At 41.9% G+C, this 17,789-nt stretch overlaps 2 protein-coding genes across 2 annotated transcripts; one reads left to right on the plus strand and one right to left on the minus strand.

Annotated features, from left to right (window-relative positions):
* The first annotated feature begins 1,833 nt into the window (after nt 1-1,833).
* LOC127757642 (pentatricopeptide repeat-containing protein At5g04780, mitochondrial) lies at nt 1,834-8,938 on the plus strand. Its single transcript, XM_052283208.1, has 4 exons — nt 1,834-2,128; nt 2,676-4,942; nt 5,208-5,360; nt 8,841-8,938. Exon 2 carries the CDS (start codon nt 2,830-2,832, stop codon nt 4,720-4,722), a length of 1,893 nt encoding a protein of 630 aa, XP_052139168.1. The 5' UTR covers nt 1,834-2,128; nt 2,676-2,829; the 3' UTR covers nt 4,723-4,942; nt 5,208-5,360; nt 8,841-8,938.
* LOC127757643 (B3 domain-containing protein Os11g0156000-like) lies at nt 7,960-9,774 on the minus strand. The gene is made up of 3 exons (XM_052283209.1): nt 9,156-9,774; nt 8,822-9,014; nt 7,960-8,654 (listed from the first exon to the last, which is right to left on the minus strand). The coding sequence occupies exons 1-3, from the start codon at nt 9,772-9,774 to the stop codon at nt 8,645-8,647; spliced, it is 822 nt and encodes a 273-aa protein (XP_052139169.1). The 3' UTR covers nt 7,960-8,644.
* Nucleotides 9,775-17,789: the final 8,015 nt, after the last annotated feature.

Genomic DNA, 17,789 nt, shown 5'->3' on the forward strand with positions numbered 1-17,789 from the left:
GGTGGAAAATCACACCAGCCTCCTCAAATCCTAGTAAAGATTTGGTGCAATGGCTTTTCGATATTTTGGTGTTTGGTACCTTTTTAAATTTAAACCTATGTTGCAAAAATTAGGCAAAAGGATGTGACGTAATTATTATGGGGAACCCGTGTGGCCCAACGATGTTTTATATAGTACTTTTCTAGAGAACATATCCTATACATACAAGCTTCTCGTGCACACTCCGTACATACCAACTAGCAAATATCACAGAAAATTTTAGAAAAAATTGGACACATGTTCCAATAGTATTACATCCACGTGTGAAATATTATCATCAAATTCATTATATTTCAGCCATAACAAAAAAGACAAAATTCTGACAGATTTTCACCCTTAAAACTGTCAGATTTTTCACCTTTTGTTACAGCTAAAATATAATGAATTTGAATATGAGACTTTGCAGATATATATAATACTATTAAGAGTATATGTCTATTTTTTTAGTTTTTTTTTTTGACATTTGTTAATTGATGTGCACGGAGTGTGTACGGAAAGCTTGTGTGCATAGTAGAATTTCCCGTGACATTTTTCTAGTAGTACTTCTATGTACTTTTGCATGTAAGGGTTGTTTGGTTACTAACATTGTCATAAATCATAACTCACTTTAGTTAAGTGTGGCTTGTCATAATTTTTTCCCTACAAGTTGTAGAACTATTTTTAGAAACAACACCATTTAAATGAGAAATTGCAAAAGTAGAGATCTGTTGGCTAAAATTGTAAGTTTAGCACATTGTCGAACTTTGGTTGTTTGAAAGGGGTTGCATGGTAAAAACAACTTGAAAACTCATGGTGCATGTGCATGGCCTATTATTGTTGGCCACTACATGCATGTGCTTTTACCTTACATGAATGTGCTTTTACCTTCTTAATTAGTCCAGCAACCTTTATTGAACAATGGTTGTTCGATAGGTTATCCGACGTGTCATGCTCGTAGCTAATCGTATTGTGGTTGTTTGATATACACCCTACTATCAAACAACTAAATGATTGGTGAACAAACGATTGAGCATATGACAAGAGGGGCAATGTGCTAAGAAAGTGTGGCAAGTCATAATTGTAGCAATAAACCAAACAAAAGGTTAAAAGATGCGGCAGCCTAAAGTTTGGTATGGTAAGTTGAAGTGTTATTAGGTGGTACCTAATAGGTTATTAGGTGTTCTTATAATGCTTTCAATGCCGACATACTTATGGATAATATCTTTTCTAGATAATATCAATAAATTTCAAAATCCATTTCGTCACCCAATGGCTACCATCGTCTTTTTAATCTATACCGCTGTAACTGTTTGGTTAGATACGGGAGTAACATTCCCTACTGAAAAATCCAACTTAGTTCACTAAGATCAGGCAAGCCATAGAAGTGAGGCTCATTTTCTAGAATATGAACTTAATATGGCCTCGTCAGGTAGTGATGAAAATAAAGATTAAGTACATGCACGTAAAAATGAGAAAGTCATTAGCACATGGTTAATTAAGTTTTAATTATTTCAAACTTAGAAAATAGATTTATCTAATGCTTTAAAGCAGCTTTTATAGAGAAAGTTTAGCAATTTAAAAAGTGTGTTAACGAAAAATAAAGTAAAATATGTATCTTAAACGAACGGGCCTTAACGATAAATGGATTCACAATGGAGCTTCAAAAACAAATCATCGTTTCCTAACCCATTTGTCTATAAACACTTTATTTTGGGCCTTTCCAACTAAGGCCTGTGTGGATAATTTCGCCTCTCTATAAATTTCGGCCCACATAACGTAGTTGGGCCTCAACCCCAAATCACCCCAAAATTCTGATTTCCTAATCCGCTCCGCTTCTCCCACTCCCGCCGCCTCTCGCTTCCGCGCTTCGTCTTCCTCCTCCCCCACCTCCACTCCGCGCGACGATCCGCAGGTCATCTCCCCTCCACCCGCGAGGATTCCCGGAGATCCTGCCCGCTCCCCCCGCCCCCCTCAACCCCCCTGGAGCGGAGGCGCGTGGTGGCTGGCGCTTCCCCCCTGCGGCGGTTGTGCTGCTGTGTTCGCGCGCGGGGCGCACGGGAGGTGTTCGACGGAATGCCCAGCCGAGAGAAAGAGAGAGAGAGGGGGGGAGGTATGTGGGTAAGCGTAAGCCTCTTCGTTTCCCTGTTTTATGGTTTACTACTTGTGTTTGCATGCCAGCGTGCGGTGTCTGCGCGCTATTTCAGATGGATGGAACTGGAACATGATCCTGCACTGCTTTGAATAAAACAGTGATGTGATGTTGAGCATTCGGAATTGAGACATAGAACTAATTTTGCTCCGGGTTTCTACTACTGTTGAAATGCTATTTCGCTTCAAAGGGCTAGTAAAAATGGCAACCCCATTCTGTAGTCCATCAGTGTTAAACCCAGAAGCTCACCAGGCATTAGAATTCCCTGCTCCTTAATCTGTTTTATATCTTTGTTATCTTGCCTAGTGAAAATCTGTAACATTTTAGAGTTCCTTTTTCATGAGAACTTGCATCCTTTTCCTGATCAAATTTCATGCAACAGGATTGAAAAAAAAAATCGAAGTATGGCGAATATCACATCGTTGTTGCTGACATTCTCTTCCTACCAGAGGTTTTATCAAACTCTCAAATTTTGAAGGTGAACTAACAAGAGAAATTATCATTTCAGGCCACAACGGATCCTGTGCTCTTAACAGCAGGCAAGCATCCAAACTTTCCTATTAGCTGCCGCTTTTTGTGTCATCAGTGCATCAAACCAAGTCAATTGGTAAAAAGTTAGCTTGAAGTATAATTATGAACGTATGAGCAGTTGATTTGCATGGATGGGCATTTGGTTTCACTACCATCCTCTATGCCAAAGGACCAAGGCTCTTACTTTAGCATGCTCTGGAATTTATTTTGCTACTCGTGCTTTCTGTGACAAGCCGAACCACAGGATTGTCCACAAGGATAAAAATCTTGTTAGGGTCGAGAGGGATTTGATTGACGCGTTTACACTCCACGAACTTCTGCAGTTATGTGCAAAGAGGAGGTCCCTCTTAGTTGGGAAAAGCTGCCATGGATTAGCCATTCATTTTGGGCTGGTAACTGATACTATCACATGCAATATTCTCATCAACTTGTACACAAAATGTGGCCAGAATGATTGTGCTCGTCGCGTTTTTGATGCAATGTCTGTCAGAAGCATAATCTCTTGGAATACCATGATTGCTGGATATACTCATAATAGAGAGGATGTAGAAGCACTGAAGCTTTTTTCAAGAATGCACCGAGAAGGGACCCAGATGACCGAATTTACCTTATCCAGCACTCTCTGCGCATGTGCTGCGAAATATGCTATTATTGAATGCAAACAGTTACACACTATTGCCATCAAGCTTGCACTTGATTCTAGCAGTTTTGTTGGGACTGCATTTCTTGATGTTTATGCAAAGTGTAATATGATAAAGGATGCCTGCTGGGTTTTCGAGAATATGCCTGAGAAAACTTCAGTTACATGGAGTTCATTATTTGCAGGATTTGTGCAGAATGGTCTCCATGAAGAGGTATTGTGTTTATTTCGGAGTACACAAAGGGAAGGAATGCAATTGACTGAATTCACTGTTTCATCTATCCTCAGCACATGTGCAAGCTTAGCATTGATAATTGAAGGAACACAGGTGCATGCAGTTATTGTTAAGCATGGTTTTCATAGGAACCTCTTTGTAGCAACATCTCTTGTGGATGTCTATGCAAGGTGTGGTCAGATTGAAAAATCATATGAAGTATTTGCTGATATGGAAGAAAAGAATGTTGTCTTATGGAATGCAATGATTGCTAGTTTTTCTAGGCATGCTCATTCTTGGGAAGCAATGATTCTCTTTGAGAAAATGCAGCAGGTGGGGATTTTTCCAAACGAAGTTACCTATCTCTCCATCTTGTCAGCATGCAGTCATACTGGCTTAGTTGAAGAGGGCCGTCACTACTTTAACCTGCTATTGTCTGATCGGACCGCTGAACCTAATGTCCTTCACTATTCTTGTATGGTTGATGTTTTGGGGCGATCTGGGAAGACTGATGAGGCTTGGAAATTACTTGATAAAATGCCATTTGAACCAACTGCATCTATGTGGGGATCTTTGCTTGGATCAAGCAGGATCCACAAGAATATTAGATTAGCCAGAATAGCAGCTGAACAGCTTTTCCGTCTTGAGCCTGAAAATGGAGGGAACCATGTTTTGCTATCAAATGTATATGCTGCCAGTGGAAACTGGGAGAATGTTGTTGTTGCAAGGAAGTATTTGAGGGATAGTGGTGCTAAAAAAGAGATGGGCAGGAGTTGGATCGAGGCGAAAGGCAAGATTCATGTTTTTGTTGCTGGAGAGAGAGAACACCCAGGAATAACTGATGTATACAATAAGTTGGAGGAAATTTACCATGAGATGAGAAAGATTTCTCACAGAGCCAACACACAATGTGATCTGCATGATGTGCATGCTGACCAAAAAGAGGAGCTACTTAAACACCACAGTGAGAAACTAGCATTTGCTTTTGGTTTAATCAGCTTGCCCCTTAATATACCAATTACTATATACAAGAACCTTAGGATCTGCGGAGACTGTCATTCCTTTATGAAGATTGTATCCTGTATTACAGAACGCCAAGTCATTGTCAGAGATATCAATAGATTTCACCATTTTAAGGATGGCTCATGTTCTTGTGGGGACTTCTGGTGATCTAGGACTGAATGAGGAATACCAATCATCTACCAGCGGTGCCCTCATCATGTAGAAAATTATTGCCCTGTGAGTAGTGGCACTGCCGCACTAAAGATCTGTGTCAGGACTTATATTGATATTCTTTGTCACCCAAGTCAATAATGTCATGCTGCTGGCCCCATTTGGTGTAATATCAACACAATCATCTGAACTGTGCATAGCAAATGGAAGCACAGATGTGAGTCCTTATTTATATGAGATACTGAATAGATTGTGCGACCTACAAAGATATTATCTTGTACAGTGATTTTATCATGCATTGCAAGCCACTTAAAAATCCATGATTTGGTTTTTGCACTGACATGCTTTCATGGGAAGTAGATCGATGCAAGTTTTGTATATATGAAAATATACATGGGAAAATATGGACCGGAAGATTTTTTTTTTATTAGACATATTCAGGGAAATGGATTTCTTCTGACCTCAACATTTATTGATTTCAGAGCCTACAGAAGTTGCAATTGAAACTATTTGGTTTGTACTAGTGCTCTGAAGTAAATTGAACTGCACAATTGGATGCACATTTCATCTACGCTCCTATAATCGAATCTTTCTCATCATTTTTCCACTCCAAAAATGATGAATTCTGGAAAGTGGTATTCCTCGCTCTCTTTTTCTTCTGTTGCTCCTATCATGTCCTTTGCGATTTCTATACATTTTTGTGCTGTATTTAAATACGGTATATTTTATTGCATTCCACATAATTGTACTCCAGCATTTGTTGGTCTTAAATACAAGAACTTGTAGTTTGTTTGTTTCTTGCAATTCTTTTGTTCTGCTTACAACTAACAACCAGATTTCCCTGAAACTTTAATCGTATGGTGGGAGTATCAGATTTTCCTTTTTAGCTTTTAATTTCGTAGTAATAGTCTTCTACTATCTAGTGTTGTCTTCAGTATGGCAAATTATTGATATTCTGGAACAAAAACAGCAAGCGCATTGGTTCAGATTTTCATTACCTAAAAGCCTCTAATATGTTCATCAGTCATAATAGACAAAACCTGAGCTGTTGGTTACGCTAGGATGTCGACAAGTGTACTCCTAAAAAACTAATTTGTCATATTCTCTTGATCATGATGATCAGTTACTTTATGATGTTGCTACGTCAAGGCATTTGTCATCAACGACTGAAAACATCTTTTCACTGTCTATACTTACGGCATAACATAGGGGAAATGTTTGTCCTTGTCATTTCTCACCCTTACCAACTTACTGACTGTTATATAGTTTTCTCTATCATGGTAGAACCGGCCATATCTTTGGTCCTTACAGTCCAATACTGGTCCACCATGCGCATGATACACCTGTTTTTCAAGGAAAGTACTGTTTGTGTACAAAAGCTGGCGTCTAGAACCACTTGAAGGTAGTACTCAGGAAAAGGGCAAATAATGCCTACAAGAGATGACCATTCATCTGGGTTAGCCATCTCTTTGTGGACCATGCCCATTCATGATCTACATGAAGGCAGCAGCTTCTTGTAGCGAAAAATGGGATCTTGCGGGCTTTCTGGCCTTGTGGCTGATGATGCAGTAGCGATGCCTTCCTTGGTGTTGGTGGTGGGTATATCATAGCGTTTTGTAGGTCCGGTTTTTGAGTTGGGCCCCTGCATGGCTGCATCCAGTTTTGTGGGTCAGGTTCTGGTAGTCCCAGTAGCCAAGGGTGTGTGGGTCACTGAGTCACTCATGTGACGCATCCTCAATCTCATCTCGTATAACCGTTTTTAATCATGTGGTAGTTAATTCTATTGCCTGCTTACCACCATGCATCGTGTTTAGTAATTCTTTGGTTTAACCCACCTAATTTTTTTTTTGCCTAAACCTGTATTCTCTATCCCTGGCAGTAACTACATTGAGTAGAGACTAAAATTAGGCAGGTAGGACAGGGGTTTAGTTCCAGACAGAGATGCACAATCAGCTGTATATTTTTAACATAGATGACGTGATTAGTCTGTACTTGGCAGTTGTTCCTTTGACAAGGCCTCCTTTTTGTTATATATAAAAAAACAGATCCTTTTTCTCGGTATGCGTTAAGTAGACTAAGTGAGGGTCTACTTTATCATTATGGCACTCACATGACTCTTTTCTGCTAATGCTAAGATATATTATTTGGGGTTCAAAGGCGTTAATCATGCAACCCTGGAGTGCCTCGGATAAGGTTCATCTTTTGTCATTAGGGAGAGCTCCCCCTGCACATGGCTACGGTTCTTGCAAGCAGACAGGAAATCTTGCTGTTGATACGGTAGTTAACCTATTAAGTTTAATCATCACTAGCACAATTGCCGCGAGGAAGCCCCCCATTCAGATGAATCTGAGACCTGCATCTCATTCTTTATTTTCCTAATCAAATCTCTATTCTAGTACTAACCTTAGTTTTATACTTAATCTGTCCTGCATGTAGAAATTGTGTACCTACCTTCTTAGGGCAACTTGCAGCTTGCTCAGTCGTCATACATACCAAGTGGTGCTCTTGCCTCCAAATTAGCTTGGTGGCCTAGCTAGGTAATGCAAAGCTTTCACTCTAGATTCTTCAGGTAGGAGTACTTTTGTTTTAATTAGCTATGGTTGTGTTTCATTAGTTGACACGAGGTAACTGCCTGAAGTTAATTAAGAGGCTGATAGCACCACGTCAGTTCAGTTAGGCCTCCATGTTCCTTTCTCCAGGCATCTGCTGCTTTGGATTATTGACCGGACAGAGCAATAAACCTGTGGTTTAGCCTCGTACAAACCTTTCTAACATAGGCAACAAAAGCAGGAGACAGATCTCCATTTTTTTTTAATCTTTTGATACCTGCATGCTGTGTGGGGAATCTGGCGGATTATTGGAGTTTAGTGGCCTTTTTGTGTGCCTTAGACCATCAACTTAGCTAGCCTTTTTTTCTTTGTATCCTATTAGGGCAAATTGAGCCCACTTGTACACTCTAACTTTTGTTGTGCCTTTCCTTCCCGAGGGAACAGAAAGGTAGAGACCGGCCATTAATAGACTAGTAAAAGATCAGGACATGAAAATCCCCAGGTGTCGGCATTGCTTGTGGCACATCACTTCTTTAATGGTCCTTGGGGCATCTACTATGAATTTTTTCTCCATAATTTCACTACTCCTACTACTGCTAGTGCATCACCACCACCCTGTTGCTTAGAGAAGGAGAAATGCACTGCACATGCCCCCCTCCTCCTTGCATTACTCATTATTAGGTGAAAGCATTGAATGAATTGATTGCACGAGGTTAAATTTATTTTTTTAAAACAAAGAACAACTCATGCATCATGCATGTAGAAGTATAGAACAGTAGAAGAGTCATTCATGCATGTATAGAAACAGTAGTAGTGGTAGAAGAAAAGGGGAAGAGAACAAAATCCCCATTGGGGTATTACTTTGTTTCTTCAGGTTCAGGGGAGGCAGCAGGAGAAGGATACATCAACTTCACAGTTTGTTCATGGACCCACTCACAGTCACATACTACAGATGACACATACATACTTGCAAAACATGTCAATTTTTCCTCTCTCTTTTTCTCTCCTGTTTGTTTCTCATGGTGTGTCACCATCTCTCTCCTCCCTCTCCTTTTCAACCTGATGTTTCCTGAAACCTCCCCACCTGCTGCAAGGGCCCCCGTACTGTAAGTAGGGTTTCTGGAAGACAAGAATGTAAAAAAAACCCAGGAAAAGGGGCACTCTGATGATTCATGGAAGGAAGATTGCCCGGGAAACAAGGGATCTCTCCCCACTTCTTCTTTTTTCCCTTCCAACAGGTCAATTCAATCGAACCTGTCACTTGGTTCAGAGTGTAGTAGTAGTAGGCTGGTGGTAGTAGTAACTAGTTTCATTGTTGGTGGTTAGGATTCTGCAAGCAAAGGCCTCAGATCTCCTCATCATCTCATCAACTAGCTGCCCCTGTTGTGCAAAAACAAGAGAATTGTTTGAAAACCTTAGAATTAACAATTGAATTTGATTTGGAGAAGTGCTGGTCGTTGCTGTCATTTGATTTCTAGTTCGTTCTCTACTAGCTTAATGCTGCAACCGTAATTCTAGATGGCTGTTAAAACTGAAAAAATACTGACCAGTAATTTGGCACTGTAGACACTGCGGCGTAGGGGCTCTGGTGGTGCATGTAGCCGTACATTGCCGTCGCCTGATCCGCCTCCGGCTCCGGGCCGCAGTCGAGGTTAACGCCGAACAGCCTGAGCCGCCTCGACGGCGGCGGCGCCGACGCCGCGCTGCTGCTCTTGGCGTCTGCGTCTCTCTGCGACTCTCCTGCAAATTGTTCCACCGCGAAAGGTATATGATCTTTAATCACTTGCTGTAGTTGCATGTTAATTATAGTATCAAAGTGCTTAATTAATTTGTTCTTGAGTTTCTACTACTAGATATGCAATTGCGTGTTTAGTTAGTTACCTGCGTGTAGTATGTCGCTGTGATCTTGGTCTACGGAGCGATGGTAGGCATATGAATTGGCAGGGCTGGTAGGGTCGTAGGACGAGCCCGACGTGCTGTAACACATTGGGCTCCACGGCTGCTGCTCGCCGCCGTTGAGGGCGGGCGGCTGCGGCGTGACGCGAACGGCGGGCGGCGGCGCGGGCGCGCTCTCGCCGCGGCGCCTGCAGCCGATGAAGAGGCGGTCGGCGGCGCCGAGGCCGCGGACGCGCTCGAAGTGGACGACGTCGCCGGCGTCGAGGCGCTTCTCCTTGACGTAGCGGCTCCAGCCCTTGGTGAGCACGTAGCTCTGGCTGCTGGTCCAGTAGGAGTAGCGGAACCGCCATGGCTTGCCGGACTCGTCCTCGAAGGAGAGGAGGAGGCCCTTCTCGCCGGAGTCGCCGCCGCCGAGCGGGAAGTACCTCTCGGCGTGCTGCTTGGGGATCACCAGCCTGTTGAGCTTGCCGACGTCGCTCGGCGTCAGCGGCTTCTCGAACAGGTGCTCCCTCTCGTAGTGGTGGTGGTAGTGCAGGTTGGTGTACATGGCTACACCCCATGGCCACGCCTGGGGGTGCCCTTGGGCGAGAGGGTGCATGGCCATTGCTGCGGCTGAGCTAGAGCTGATCGATCGGTCGATCGAAACAAAGATGTGTTGGGAGCAAAAGTTGGGTAGTGGAGAAGAGGAGAGGAGAGGAGGTAGGAGATGAAGATGATGATGGTGTGTTGTGTAGAGAACCATGCATATATCATGGCTAGGCATTTATAGCCTTCCAACTATACTAGTAGTAGAAGTGTAGAGCTTTATGTATTGATATTTGCTACTAGTACATGAGGTTCTTTTGGTGTATGCATGTATTACTGCTAGATCTCTAGAGAGAGAGAGAGAGAGAGAGAGATGGGGAGTTTTTTTAACCTAGGTAGACAGGAAGAATCAAAGTGAAGGGGGGTTCAAAGGTGGTGAGGTTAGAATATATAGTCTGAGTGTAGGTGATGAGGAATGATCAGGTGGTGGTACTTAAAAGTTGGTGCCTGGCCATTGTGGCCTAATCACAGCCATCCAGGGGGGTAGACCCTACCATTGCTTTCCATGTGCATGGGTGGTTGGGGGCCTATGCATATGCATGTATGACCACTGTCCTTAACTCCCCATTTTAACTTGTAGAGGTCCAGGTTCCTTTAGCTTCCTGGTGTGTTGCTGCAGGGCACCAAATTTCGATTTGGCTTTGGAAGTCCTGGGTAAGGAACCCAATTTCCAATAAGAGTCTATCCCACTGTTCATTTGGAAATGAATGAATGAGGAGGCTTGTTCTTGTTGCATTGCAATTTAACCTGTGGAGAAAGACATGGAATTTTAGTATAGATTTACTAGCTAAAAGGGGTGGATTGATAGATTGGCAGCAGTTTATATTTGTGGTCCACTTGGAATAGCTGGTGTACTCCCTCCGTCCCAAAAAAAGACAAACCTTGGTTTCCGTGTCCAACGTTTGACCGTCCGTCTTATTTGAAAAAATTATGAAAAAAATTAAAAAGACAAGTCACGCATAAAATATTAATCATTTTTTATCATCTAACAACAATAAAAATACAAATTATAAAAAAAATTATATAAGACGGACAGTCAAAGTTGGACACGAAAACCTATAATTTACCTTATTTTTGGACAGAGGGAGTAGGCAATAACTTGTTCAGGGTAGAGGAGGCCTCTTGTGAGAGATGTGACATTTGAGGTGGATGGGCTGTGTGCTCTAATTATCATGCACAGCCATGGAGTAGAGTACTCCTACTACTAGCAACCAGCCATTTCTTTGATCTCAGATTCAACACAATCAAGGGGTTTTGTCAGGAGGCCTGTCTCATTGAATGTGTGCTGACCACCCCTTAAGAGGACAAGACTTGCAAGTTACAAGCTGGTTTTGGTTGGATTCTCACACAATGAATTGAATTGGCTGTAAGATATTGTTTCCATTCAAACCTTTGCCCTAGGACAACCTACCCTGCTCAGGACACACACAATTCCACTTGTAAGGAGTGTGTGTGCTTGCGTGGGAGTAAAGCCATCGGTCATTACTCTGCTTCTTCTTGTGTGGATGATAACCTTAATAGTAATAAGTAAGATCAGTGGTGGTTCTTTATCATTTCATTAGGGCATTTTGGGGGGGCACCTCTTGCTGCTGGAGGATTGGAATACAGAACATAATATGATCTGTTCTTTATATTTTTTTTAACGACAGATCTGTATCAGATTCTGTAAAATATTAACGATAAAATCAGCAATGTCGCTTTGCTTGCTTCTTTGGAGACAAGTATTCCATCACATGGTCAGATACATTGTGTGCTCACTGATGTATACTAATGGCCAAGTATTATTCAGTTTGTCAGCCTTTGGAGAAACCGGAGGGCCCAAGATGGGGCGTTTTTTTGTCCAGAATCCAATCATAACGGTGATTTAACGGATCTCCTCATAGGTAATTGCTCCATTAATTTTATTATTTGCTTCTTATTTTCAATTAGCACAATATCACCCATCCAGATCATATGTCAAATACCAGTATCATCTAAACATTATGTTTTCTTCTACCCTGGCCTAACTAGCACCAGGAAAATTGGAGCAAATACATGATTATTATTATCTCACGTGGCCTTGGCATTACCTGTTCTGCCTTGGTGTTGCCGGGGGCTCCAAGTTCCCAAACGTCAAAATATTCTAACATTGAAATGGGAAATAGGATCAAGATTGGACCTGCGCAGAGATCCCCCTTCTCCAATTTCCAATAACCTCATGAATGGGGTGATGCAGATTTTTGTCCCCAATTCCTTCACCCCCTGCTGTTGCGTGTACAACTCCTGGTCCTCGTAGTCACTACTAATCCCTAGAAGTTTTCTGCTATTGTTTTCTCTGTGCATGCATGCACATTGAGGGGGTGTGTAGATCCAAGGTGTAAAGTTTTGGTGTGTCAGATCGAGTATTATAAAGGGTGTCGTATGGGATATTTGGACACTAATAGAAAAAACTAATTATAGAATCCGGCAGTAAATAGCGAGGCGAATTTATTAAGCCTAATTAATCTGTCATTAGCAAATGTTTACTATAGCACCACATTGTCAAATCATGGAGCAATTAGGCTTAAAAGATTCGTCTCGCAAATTAGTCGCAATCTGTGCAATTAGTTATTTTTTTAGTCTATATTTAATACTTCATGCATGTGTTCAAATGTTCGATGTGATAGGGTGTAAAATTTTCGTGTGGAAACTAAACAGGGCCTGAGATAGTAGTATCAGATATGCAATAAAGATCACCACCTACATGGCTTCATCTGCTGCATATGTAATACTCCAGTAGTATTAGTTAACCGCATGCATGATATATAATACTCCACTTTTATTAAACTACTATAGTAAATCTCTCTGTCAGCATGATGAGTCTATGCTTAGCATCTCTTGGGCTGTGAAAACATGCATGATTAAATTCAAGTTGCATGTTTTCTTATGGAATCTTGTCAAGAAAAGTCATGGAGGTTACTCGATTGCAGTCTTATGCAAATGATGGAGCCTAATTTACATAAAGACGGTTTTTTTTAACTTTAAACTAGATTTTTAACCTTAGAATGCTAAGAGGCCAGATTTTCCATTTTTATTTTAATTTAAAAAGAAGTTAGTTAATTCATTAAGGTTATGCTTATATCATGTAGAAGGTTATGCTTATTATTTATTTCAAGATATTTCGACTCTTTCTTAATCTTCGAAAAGAGAAATTTCGTAGTTCATGTTTCATAGGTTGTCTGTACCTTGTACTACTATGTTCTGAACTTCAGCTGATGTATGCATGTCTCTACTCTTGTGAAATACTAGACTCTTGAAAATAAAGAAAGGGCATGCATTAATCTCGTTGCATCTTATAAAACTCAGTGGAAGGATTTGCCTGAAAATTATGAAACAGGGCCTCTGATTCTGATGGTAGTTAAACATATACTACATAATATAGTCATTGACAATTGCATCATTGTCAAAACATTGACCAAGAAGAAATGATGCAGTGTACTGTACTTTCAGTTGTATAGCTGTGTACGTATCTGTTGAAGAGTGGAGGAACACACCAGATCAGAACTACTAAACTGGTACCCATCTGCAGGCAAGGCATAGCATCTGGACAGTGCATATGCATGCACTGGCTGTGAATTGTTGCCCCAAGTGCATCATATTTAAAGGTGGCAATGAGGATCGGAGCTAGGGAGCCACGCAGCAGGTTCTTCATCCTACAAGCTTCAATCATGCAGCTCACCTGCCCAATCGTTTGATAATTCAGGTTTGTGTTTCTCCATGCACATGAACGAATTTGGTATCTTATGGAGAATTGTATATTCAGATAAAACTCTAGATAAGGGGACACATGCTAATGCTCCTCATTATGTTATTCCGTGTGGCTCTGTTCCTTTCCATGAGGCCACGTACTTACGTTTTTATATTTGCCAGGATCATGCAGATGTATGTGTGTATGACCAAGAGCCTTGAACGGCATGATGGACGTGGGGAGCATATATACAACACCTTTATTATTAGGAATGGTGTTGGTTTAATTAAGATGTACGAACTTCGAAGATTGTTTTTGTGGTGGCTTGTCGCTGGTTGATGTAAACTAATACCCAATGTGATGTCTATTCTACGTGGCCCGCGGCTAATGCACACATGTCCTCAACTACTAATATATCCAGGTTAGTTTCTGGCCTCTCTTTGCTTTGATTCAATGGAAGATGAAAAAAAATAAACTTTTGTTATTGTAGCAGATCTTATTGCCTCAGTGCCATGATCTTGATGGGTCCTGGACCTAGTAGGCAAGTACTAGCATAATTAGCGTTCTTGTGTAAGATTTCCCAGGTTAATGATAAACATTATAGTAGTAGTACTTGTAACAGCATTCTGCATGAATGCATGGTCATGTTGCAGTATTGTGACGACTGCCTAAATTTCTGTACCATGCAGGTGCGACTAAATCTGAGATCTTTTGAACAGATCTTGGTGTGTGCTGTGGGAATGCGTAAAGGAGAGGTGCAGATGATCTCAAGATTGGAGCTTTTTTTTTTTTCTTCTGTTTTGGCGCACTGAAGAAAGACTGACTGACGTGATAGAGAAGGGCAGGGGAGGAGATGATGGCAGAGAAAAACTGGTATGTTTTCAGATGCCTTTTTACCCTCGCAGTCGCAGGGCCGGCCTGCATTGCTGTCATGTTACTACTACTCACTTTCTGTCAGGGTTAAAGAGTACACTCTCCTATAGGAGTGAAGGGGGGAGACAAAGTGGAAGCAAGGCCCTCCTGAGTACCACGAGAAAGAGAAAGTGAGAGTTTGATACTAGGCCCTAAAAAGGATGAACACACACAGGTTACAATGGTGTGATCAGGTGAGGATTTTCCCCTCATACGGCGGACTTGCCAGTTGTATTAATACTCTCTTCGTTTCATATTATAAGATGTTTGATTTTTTTTCTTGGTCAAAATTTTATAGATTTAACCAAATTTATAAAAAAAATTAGCAATACCTACAATACCAAATTAGTCTCATAAAATTCAACATCGAATATATTTTGATACAAAGTTTATTTTTATTGGAAATGTTACTATAATTTGCTAAAAAAAGTTTGACAAAAAAACAAACGATTTATAATATAGAGGGAGTATTTAATAGTGACATGATGATAATTGCATTGATGGAGTCCAGCTCTATTGCATCATGTTAGTTAAGTACTTTCTTTAGTCAAAAACATTTGACGTTGGAAAAACTAACCTCAGTTTTCGCTACATCATATAAGTTTGATTAGAGAAAGTACAGTAATATCTTTGTTTTTGTCACTAATTAACCGGTATATTCAGCTTGTTTTTGTCGCTTGCTGAAGTTAAAAACTAAACTTTCCCCTACTGGGTACGGGCATAATCCTGACATTTCAATTTGTAACTGCATTATTTGTATTAAGAGGAACTAATGAAGCATGGAAGGTGGGGTGGGGTCCCTAACCGAACTAGTAGTAAATTTGAGTTTGAGCATTGTGGTACTCAAATTAGATAACTGCTCCTTATTGACTACAATCCAAATTTAAATTGTCAAACTTAATTCTAAGTTGATTTTGTGGTTTTCTCATTGTTCTTTATTTTCCATCATTAGCTTTCAAAATGTACAAATATAAAGGTTTTACCTGTATAGAATTTTTAATTAATTAATTCATGTTTCTACAGTTCATCAGCCACAGCTTTCTTTGTATCCTTCATTTATTCATGATATGGACATATAGACAAGATGTCAATTCTTTAAAACTGCGGCTCACTTTTCGCATTGGCTTAATCTTCTAGCTAAGCTGCTAGTTGTAGTTGGTGTATTAAACTCAATAAATATAACACTTCTGCTAATAATTTCCATATGCCTGATCTCCGTTTTTTTACCAATGACATCTCTTTAATTGTAACATTATTGTTGGCTTCTTGCGTGAACAGAAAACACCAAATTAACTTATATTTATCCTGGTGGTCTCTTCCAAGGGGTACCTGAAAGAAAGATCGATCCAGTTGGATGAGCTAGAAAAGCACCCGGGACAGGTACGTACCCAGCTGCACTGTATCAGTACCAAGAAGAGTCAGCCGCTTGTTGTCCCTGCACGAACCTGACCAGTCATCACTCATCATCATCGTCAGCATTCAGCAGCAATGCAATGCGAGCAGCAGGTAACAAGATGAAGAACAACTTTTGTGTAGATGCATCACTCTTGCACAGTTGCATATCGCAGTTTCTGTCACGGGGCTATGCATCATATCGATCGTATTATCATCGCAGCAGCAGCAACAGCTGGTCCTTTTCACTGCTGCTCCTCGTCGTCGTCTTCTCCTTCCCCACCGGAACAGTTCGGCACGCAGACTGGCATAAGTAAGGCCCCCCGCTCTTTTATTTCTAACTAAAATACAAGTTTTATCTCGATTTTTTTGTTAACACATTTTTCAAACTGTCAAACAATATTGTATTTCATGTGAAAACCTTTTATATCAAAGTTTATTTAAAATAGGAAAAAGTACGAATTACCCCCTAAACTATGGTGGTCGACCGAATTACCCCCTAAACCCGGAAACCAGACATTACTCACCCCGAACTTTTAATACCGGACGAATTACCCCCCTCAACACTATTTTGAGCGGTTTTGACTTAAGTTTGCACACGTGGCGCCCACGTGGCAATCCAGTCAGCAAATAAAAATAAAAATAAAAATAACTCCCTTGGGCTCACCGGTGAAGCATCTAGGCCCCTGGTGTTAATTTTGGTAATTAATGACAAGCACTAATTGTGGACTAACTGTTGTCTTTGAGTTATACATTTTAAGTTAGGTCCACGTCATGTGTGCGCATGGATGACTATCGATGGATTAAAATTTGATGGCGCGAAGCGAAGAAAAGAAAACGGTAAAAGTAGTGTTTTAGTTTTAAAATTGATCGAGGTGAAGGGCGATCAAATTTGCTAGTTTATTTTTTAGTTTCGCTGTAATATTAAGAGGGGTAATGACCTAGCAAAGAGATGATTTTAATTGCCACATTAGGTCATTATGCATTTAGACTTGTGCTCCCTTTTCATCTCACACACACAATCACTTGGAATTTCACTGGGCTCGGCCTAACCAGGGGCGGTCAGACCGGCCACATAGTGGCGGTCTGACCGGCGTGCCCTGGCTGGTCTGACCGGCCGCAAGAAGGCGGTCTGACCGGTGCATAAGGCCGGTCTGACTGGCGGCCCATGCGCGGTCAGACCGGCCCCCTAGAGGCCGGGATGGTGCTACTCGGGGTGGCCGATACAGAGTCGACGGAGCCGTATTCGGTCAGACCGAGTCGATGGCGGTCTGACCGAGCCGAGGCCGGTCTGACCGCCCACTCAACGCCGGTCTAACCGGCCAGGCCGATGGGGCCCTCTGACTGCACTTCAACGGCTAGTTTTCTAGCCCTTGCAGAGTAGCACGGTCTGACCGGCCACATACCTCCGGTCAGACCGGTAGAGCACAATGATTGGGGGATTTCGCCCCCAACGGCTAGTTTTGGTGGGTGGGAGTATAAATACTCCCCCACCAGCAGCAAGGGGACTCTCTTGGCACCCAATTCAATTGCATACACCCCTTGCACCTCTCTCACACCCACTTGAGCTTTGTGTTCATCCATCTAGTGTATTAGAGATTTGATCTAGCCAAGAGTCAAGTGCATTTGCTTCCATTGTAGAGCTAGTGTGGCACTTGATTGATCATCTCCACGCCGGGTCATTGCTTGTTACTCTTGGAGGTTGCCGCCTCCTAGACGGCTTGTGGAGGAGTTGCCCGGTGACATCTCCGAGAAGATTGTGGAGGAGGCCCGGCGCCGGTTTGTGAGTGGTTTGGAGTTCACCACCTTCGGAGTGAAGGAAGAACTACCCTAGTGATCGAGCTTGGGTAGTCCTCTCCGTGGGCCGGCTCCCGCCTTGTCCACCCCTTGACGAAGGGGGCGTGCGGTGGCTTCGTGGTTGAGCGGTGGAGTTGGGCTCGCCTCAACGGGGAGTAGGAAACCGGCGAGTTTCCGAACCTCGGTGAAAAATCTCGTCTCCTTGTCTCATTTGATTGTCGCATTTA

The sequence above is a fragment of the Oryza glaberrima genome, chromosome 12 (genome assembly GCF_000147395.1).
Source record: "Oryza glaberrima chromosome 12, OglaRS2, whole genome shotgun sequence".
NCBI classification, from domain to species: Eukaryota; Viridiplantae; Streptophyta; class Magnoliopsida; order Poales; family Poaceae; genus Oryza; species Oryza glaberrima.

Excerpts from the sequence above, each read along its gene's own strand:
- LOC127757643 (XM_052283209.1), bottom strand. The coding sequence starts at position 9,774 with ATGGCCATGCACCCTCTCGCCCAAGGGCACCCCCAGGCGTGGCCATGG. Across the intron at positions 9,015-9,155 it reads CAGCGACATACTACACGCAG|GAGAGTCGCAGAGAGACGCA; the intron begins GTAACTAACTAA and ends AACAATTTGCAG.
- LOC127757642 (XM_052283208.1), top strand. The coding sequence starts at position 2,830 with ATGGGCATTTGGTTTCACTACCATCCTCTATGCCAAAGGACCAAGGCT.